Source organism: Tupaia chinensis, unplaced genomic scaffold (assembly GCF_000334495.1).
Source record: "Tupaia chinensis unplaced genomic scaffold, TupChi_1.0 Scaffold000093_1, whole genome shotgun sequence".
Lineage (NCBI taxonomy): Eukaryota > Metazoa > Chordata > Mammalia > Scandentia > Tupaiidae > Tupaia > Tupaia belangeri.
Window position 1 is genome coordinate 9316954 of NW_006159555.1, and position 7810 is coordinate 9324763.

A 7810-nucleotide genomic window follows, 5' to 3' on the forward strand; every position below is an offset into this window, starting at 1 on the left:
TCTCATTTTGTATCAAAAACTAAAACTGATTAAGCTTAGTGAGGAAGACATGCTAAAAGCCAAGACAGGCAAAATGCTAGGCCTCTTGGGTCAGCCAAATAGTGAATGCAAAGGAAAAGTTACTGAGAGAAATTAAAAGTGCAACTCTAGTAAACACATGAATAAGAAAGTGAAACAGCCTTCTTGCTGAGAGAAAGTTTCAGTGGTCTGGTCCATACAGAAGATCAAACCAGCCACAACAATCCCTTAAGCCAAAGCCTAATCCAGAATAAAGCCCTGTCTTCAATTCTATGAAGACTGAGAAAGGTAAGGAAACTGCACAAGAAAAATTTAAGGCTAGCAGAAGTTAGTTCAGGAGGCTTAAGTAAAGAAGCCACCTCCATAACAAAAAATGCAAGGTGAAGCACTAAGTGTTGATATAAAACTTGCAGCAAGCTATCTAGAAGATTGACATATTTTTCTATGAAAAATGTGTCATGACTTTTCTGACGACCCAATAGTTGAGATAACTGATGAAAGTGGCTAAACAGATTTTCAATGTACATGCAACAGCCTTATATTGGAAGAAGATGCTGCTTTAGCTGAATGTGTCCCTTCAAAAGTCATGAGTTAAAACTTGGTTGTATGAACCAACCTGTGGTGTGGTGGTGAAGGCAGCTGGTTCAGGGTTCAGAACCACGCTTGGAAAACATACCACACACATGTGCATGCATGCCCAAAATCCCAAAAGGAAGGAGAGATGGAGAAGAGACTGTGGCAAGACCATTTCCCATGAGGTTGCTTTCTCACTTTCCTTCCATTTCTCTCTCTCTGTCTCTCTCCAATGAGTACACGTGCCCTCTGGGAAAATTAAAAAGACAAATTTTTTTTAAAATTTGGTTTTGAGGGATTAAAAGGGGGAAAACTTAATCTGATTATATCATGGAAAATGGGGAATTTGAGAAGTGATTAAGAACTAGGATGGGTTCCCCATGACTGGACAGGGTTTATGAGAAAACACATGGACAGACACATAGTCTGCTCTGCTCACACTCTGGCCATTGATGCCCTTCACTGCCTCAGGATCCTAACTACAGAAAGACTGTCACTGGATATATCCCCTTGACCTTACCACTCAAACAAGGAGCTAAATAAATCTCTATTCTTTTTTAGGTTTCTGCCATAGAACATGTGTGCTTGCCAGACAAAGACAGAGAGAGGGAAAGTGAGAAATCACCTCCCAAGGGGGATGACCACGCCATAATCCCTTCTCTTTCATTCTCCTCTCAGGATTTTGGGCACACGCCTGGCATGATTTTTCAAACTGCTAGGTATGAGACTTGAGCTGCAGTCAGCCACAGGGAGTTCAGCCCCTTCACCCACACCACCTGCTTGCCCCCTAAATCTCTATTCTTATTATAAATCAGTTTCAGGTATTCAGTTATTAAGCAACAGAATAGACTAAAATAGATGCCATCTACAACTTCCATAGCTAGAGATAAGTCAGTGCCTGACTTCAAAGCTTCAAAGGATAGGCTGAGGGGAGTGTGGCAGATGGTGATATAGCAGTAATACAATACTTCACAAGGATAACCCACATGGGAAGCTTCCATGTTCATGTCCAAAGAACTCTCTGCATGCTGGGTGTGTACATGCCCATGATCTGGGGCTGACTGAAGCTGGTGGTGGATCATAGCATGAAGACCTATGGAGGATTCTTGTCTCTCTCTCTCATAGAGAGAAAAACACTTTAAAAAGTAAATAAATAACAGGCTGACTTGCTCTGTTGTTAGGGGCTAGCATACTTATGAAACATCAAGTTGAAGCTAGTGTTCATTTACCATTATGAAAATCTTCAGACTCTTAAGAATGATGCTAAATCTACTCTGCCTATGCTCTATAAATGGAACAACAAAACATGGATGGCAGGGGCCAGCACATGGCATGGTGGTTAAGGACACTGGACTCTCACATGAGCGACCAAGGTTTGTGTCCCTGACTTGGCAGCTTGCTTTCTTGCTTTCCCTCCCTTTCTCTCTCACTCTGTCCCTCTCTGATCAAATTAAATACATAAATACATACATACATATGTACATACATACATTTAAATTATCTTTAAAAAAACATGGATGACAGAATATCTGTTCACAACATGGTTTACTTTGTACTCAGTATTTTCATGGTTTATATACTGAGTATCTTAATGTACTGTTGAGACCTACTGCTCAGAAAAAAAAATATTTTCACAATGTTACTGTTCATTGATAATGTATCTGATCATTACTAATCCAAGAGCTCTGATGGAAATATTCAAGGAGACTCAGTTGATTCTCATCTATTACTATCATTTCTTATTTTGGTGCTCAAATTGTCCCATGGAGTCCATTCAAGTTGACTCTGTCCTTTAGATACAGTCTCATCATTTTTGGAGCACTTTAATTTCTGGCACAATATGTTCCAAGCTTATTTTGTATTTACCAGCCCCAGCTTTGGAATCAGTCATTTTTCCAAGGAGTTGTGCAATCCTTTCAGTAGAAAACTGCATTTTGAAAATAATATCTGGCTGTTAGGTATGCTAATTATTAAGGGATCATTGTTTCATAGGTCCTTTCAGAGGAAAGTTAGGGAATATGCATACACACACATGCACATGTACACAGATATGCTTACATCTATATTTATTTCTATATCCATCAATACATATTTAAAAACCAAGAGTTCACAACAATACCTCCAATTTCATCCTCACACCATAAGGGAGGTCTTTTATGGACCTCCCTTTTCTGACTGAGTATCCTGAGTCCCATTATCATCAATATTTATACTTATTTCATCAATTTCTCTCTATGTAACCAGTCTCCTGTCACCATATCCAAATACCAAATAAGTATCATCCTTATCTCATGAGTTCTAACTTCTTACTCTAATTGCCACTTCTACCACTACTCCGTACCACCCTTCCTTCAAATACCCTCCCTCTGCTCAGGTTCTATTATCTTCCACTAGGTTGTTGACACTGCTCCTCCCAAACAAGTGTACTCACCTATTCCCTGGAAACCCACTCAGACTTTAATACCCTTCACATAGCACAAGAATGCCCTCTCTTTTTTTGGAGAGGTTTTTGCTATAGGGTGCGTGCACTCGCCAGACACAGAGACAGAGAGACAGAAAGCGAGAAATCCCCCCCCCAGGGGGAATGGCCACGCTGCAAACCCTTCTCCTCCGTTCTCCTCTCGGGATCTTGGGCACACACGCACACGCACCCGGCCTGAGTTTTAAGCCACCGGGTCTAGGACGCGAACTGCAGTCAACTACGTGGGAGCCCAGCGACAGCCATTACGCTAACTGCTGGTCCCAAGAATGCCCTCTTCACTCTGTATTCCTTTGAACCATACTAAACAGTTACCATTGCTTTCATTTCCATGCCATTCTTCAAAATGCATGCCCTACTTACTCTGCCTGGGATCCAGGACCCCACACCAAACTCTGCTATCCACAGTCTTTATGGCAATGGGCTCACTTTAATCAGCTCATGCAGAGTCTTTCAGTGAAAAAGTTCGAGTTTTTTTTAACATAGTGGATTTTAAACCAAGTTGTGGAAAATCAGATACAAGGAAGGAAACAGAATGGCAAAAATAACCTGATACCAGATCAATGCTCAAAAAGTATAAATTCTTTTCTTCCTTCCTACTCAGGACCTCAAATTTATACTATTATTCCTAGTTCAACTATATTTTGATCATTTAACACTATTTCTATGAGAAAATGCATTTCAAGTTGTGTCTTAGTTAATTATTATGTTGCTTACAGAAATACCTGAAGCTGAGTGAATTTAAGTAAAAAAGTTTATTGACTCAGAATTCTGGTAGATGGAAAGCCCAAAAGCATAGGCTGGCATACATTGCCGCTTTAATGACGATGCTGACAAGGTCTTCTCCAGAACACTTTATTTCCCCAGGCTTCTTACAATCTTCTTCTCCCTTTTCCCCAACCCCCGGGGCCTTATATAGGGCCCCCAGCCAATCGTTCATTGTCCACGTGCACGGAAACTAATCTTCGGATGAGGATTGGTTGCATGTACTGTTCCCGTGGTGATCATGTGCATACCACGGTCACCGCTATGCCCACTTCCGTATAGTTGTTTACTTAAGTAAGGCCTCGAGGATTTCCACTAGGCGCCATCTTTGGTGCCACGAGGGGAGAGGTCTTTTAGGGGCGCCTTACAATACATGACCAATAGAAGCAGTGAGGTTGACAGGAGCACACAGGGAAACCTGCAGGAAATCTCTCTTTTATAACAACTTGATCTCACAAGAACTCTTTTTCACGAGAACTAGAACTCACTGGGTTTCATGAGACATCATTAATCTATTCATGAGAGGGCTGCCTCCATGATTGAATCACTACTCTACTCACCTCTCACACACTCCATCACACTGGGGATCAAATTCAAAGACAGGGACAAACCATTATCCAAACCATAACAAGTTATAAACTAATGTAAAGACAAATGTTTTGAAAACTGTACTTAGTTACTTAATCTTCATTAAAACTTTAACCTAAAAGAATTCAAAGTAGTTCAAAATCATTTTATAAGTGGCAGATTATTTCAACTAAGTAAAGCAAGGAAAGACATACCCACATAGGAAATGATTTTGGAAAATATAAAAAATAAATTCTAAAGGCACATACTTAAAACATACTTACATTCACATGATATTTGAGGTAATAATGAATAATCCAGGCTGGTATAAGCACATGAGTAAAAGCAAAGATACTGTGTCCATATGCTTTATAGACCTAGAAGAAAAAAACACAAAAAACAGATAGCCCATTTTTACATTTGCAGCAGAAAAAGAAAAGCATCAGTGATTTAACAAGGTCATGATTACTTTATAAATCTCTAAATACTTCTTTATAGTTTATAGCTAATCTCACCTACTCAAATATTTCTACTAAACGTAGGGTCTGCTAAAGACAGAGTCCAGGGCCAGTAAGTTTTAAGTCAGTGGTATTTGGCAAGACTATAGTAAGGTATTTACAGATACATTTAAAAAAAAAGATTTACAAAAATATTCTTATTATAATATTCATAAATACATAAAACATGGCATGAACAGTGAAAGAATAATTTAAATGAATTTAACTAGTGTAATAAAACCTACAGGCTTTTTCAGGTGCAGACATCTCCCTAATTTATCAATTTCAGACACTAAAAATTAGATGCCTGCTTCATTCAAGGTGTAAAGTAGACCACCTGGAGCACACCAGTGCTGGGAAAAAGTATTTTACATACTGAGATAACAGTGTTCTAAGCTCAGTCTGTGACGTCTTCTGACACACTATTTCTTTTTTTTTGGAGAGGTTTTTGCTATAGGGCGCATGCGCTCACCAGAGAGACAGAAAATGAGAAACCCCCCCCCAGGGGGCCAGCCACAATCTCTTCTCTTCCATTCTCCTCTTGGGATCTTGGGCACGCACACACAAGCCCCTGGTGTGAGTTTAAGCCACCAGGTCCAGGACTCAAACCATAGTTGACTAAATGGGAGTCCAGCAACATAGCCATTATTCCATCTGCTGGTCCCTGACACACTATTTTAAGAGAAAGACAAAAAAGAACTAAAAGTGGAACTTCCGTTCAGTTAATTTGACTGAAATATATCTATCCTTTCAGGGAAAGAATAATCCAAAGTCCAAGTATTATCACAGCTATGATTATATAAGAAAAAACTAACTCAAAGTAAAGTAAAATGGATTTTAACTAATGATTATTTCCCTAGATCACTAGCAGTCGGTGGGAATTTCAACTTTCAACAATGACTGCCACAAGCAGCAGATGATGTCATGGATACAAACAGTGAGTGAAGGGTTGAATTAAGAGAGCTGAATTTTACAAACATAAATAGGTATCTAATACCATCTTTACAGAAAAATGTGTACCAATTCTGTTGCACTAGGTTTTGCAGCACAATAAGAAAGGAGATTCAGTGCCAGAGGATGATGTGGTAGCTAAGGCACTAGACTCCCTCGTAACTGAAAGTCCCAGACCTGACAGCTTGCTCTCTCTCTCTCATGAGCACCCGTGCCCTACAGCACTAGACTCCCTCATGGCTGACCACACTTCAAGTCCCAGACCTGACAGGTTTCTCTCTCTCTCTCTCTGGTGGAGCACCCGTGGCCCTACAGCAACTTACTGGGTTGTTGGGAAAGTCATGACACATCTTTGCATAGAAAAACAACCTAATAAAAATAATAAACAAAATTTAAAAACAGTGTTTTTAAAAGTAGATTCATGTAGATTTTAACATAAACTACTCCAATTCTGAGCTCCATGTAGGTAAGTAACTGAATTTTTGTAAGCCTGCTTCCTTACATTGAACATGAGGATTGGGAATGGCTTCTACCTCTACAGGAGTAAAGAAGTCACACATGTAAAACTCCCAGCAGGTTGCCAGGCCTACAGCAAGCACCCAAACACTACTTATTATAGTGTTATTACTATCATTGTTAGCCAATGCTGTAGGTAACTGAAAGTAATTCTGAGATAAAGTGTTCTTCACCTATAATTGGTGTGATATAATTAACACACTTCAAACAGTATTCAGATAGCCAAGCCATGTCAGAGACCTTGCTTCACAGGAAGAGACCACTCAAAATTCTTGATTTGATTCCCACCAAGCTGAAGGCTAGGAAAGGAGGGTGCCTGAAAAAAATCCAGCTACTCAGGAGACTAGGCAGGAAGATCATGAGGTCTCAGCTGCCAGAGTAAGATAGTGAGAACCTGTTTAAAACAAAAGCATATGTGGTACAGCAAGCTTGTATTCTCAGCTGAGCAGGAGGACCCCAATAGCCAGATCCTGTCAAAACAAAACAAAATACTCAGAGGTCCTGAAAATGAAGGCCATCCTAGAATGAGTGATTTTTATGCAGTCTACAAATGTCTTCTTTTTTAATAAGATGGTGTATTAAAAGTACATAATGGTTTAGAAAGGTAGCTCTTGACTACAACTCATTAAGCATACTTAAAGATTTTGTCCGCTATGGTGATCACAGAAGAATTATCCTACCAGCCAGGGGCTCACTGGGCACTCCAGTAGTTGGGAGCAGTATTAGTCTCTAGAACCTCAACTTTAAAAGTTACATAGTATCTTCAAATACTAAACTCAGAATTGTACAGTCCAAAGGACCAACTCTGCTAGGTCCTACCTAAGATTCGTCTCCCTCTCACACTTGACAGACAGTGGCATCATTCTCCCAAAGGCATACAAGCTCCTGGACTCCCAGCTCAGGAGCGTCCAGAACGTTATCAGTACTTGGTGTGGTTGCAATGAGCAGACGACTAGTGGCTGGGTCGGGGTCGCGGTGGGGTGTCTAAATGGGGACGGAGGAGGTCCATCACTCACCATGTTCCTCCACGGGGTCCTGTTTTGCAAAAACTTATTCCAGAATTCCTCCAAAGGCCACAGCCTCTGCGGGGGAAGCACCGGCTCCCGAGGGCTCAGCTCTTGGTCTTTCAGCCATCTCCTCCTAAGCTCCCGCAGCTGCTGCAGCCGAAGTTTCTCATCCGGAGTGTACCCCGACATGTCGACGCTGGTCCCAAGGTTAAAGGACACGGCGCGCTCCCGAATCAGAGTCTTGTCAGTCACGCGCGCTCCCGCTCCGCAAATCGACCTTCCGAGGACGCCTGGGAGCGGCGCGCAGTTATGACATCACACACTAATCTTGCCTCTGCAGCGTCTTCACATTCCTCGCGAGGAAAGCAGAGTTCGCGCATGCGCAAAGCACTCTGACCGGTTAGTGGGCTGCCGGTCGAGAACCGTAGGGATTAGAA

At 41.2% G+C, this 7810-nt stretch overlaps 1 protein-coding gene across 1 annotated transcript in view; it reads right to left on the reverse strand.

The window, feature by feature from the left end:
• The window catches only part of NDUFB6 (NADH:ubiquinone oxidoreductase subunit B6), a 14121-nt gene extending 6441 nt beyond the window's left edge, over positions 1-7680 (reverse strand). Inside the window, exons 1-2 of the mRNA XM_006143092.3 lie at positions 7383-7680; positions 4687-4779 (exon numbers count right to left, since the gene is read on the reverse strand). Of these exons, the coding sequence (XP_006143154.1) occupies positions 4687-4779; positions 7383-7562 (273 nt within the window). The 5' untranslated portion in view covers positions 7563-7680. The remainder of the gene's footprint in view (positions 1-4686; positions 4780-7382) is intronic.
• Between the last annotated feature and the right edge of the window lie 130 nt (positions 7681-7810).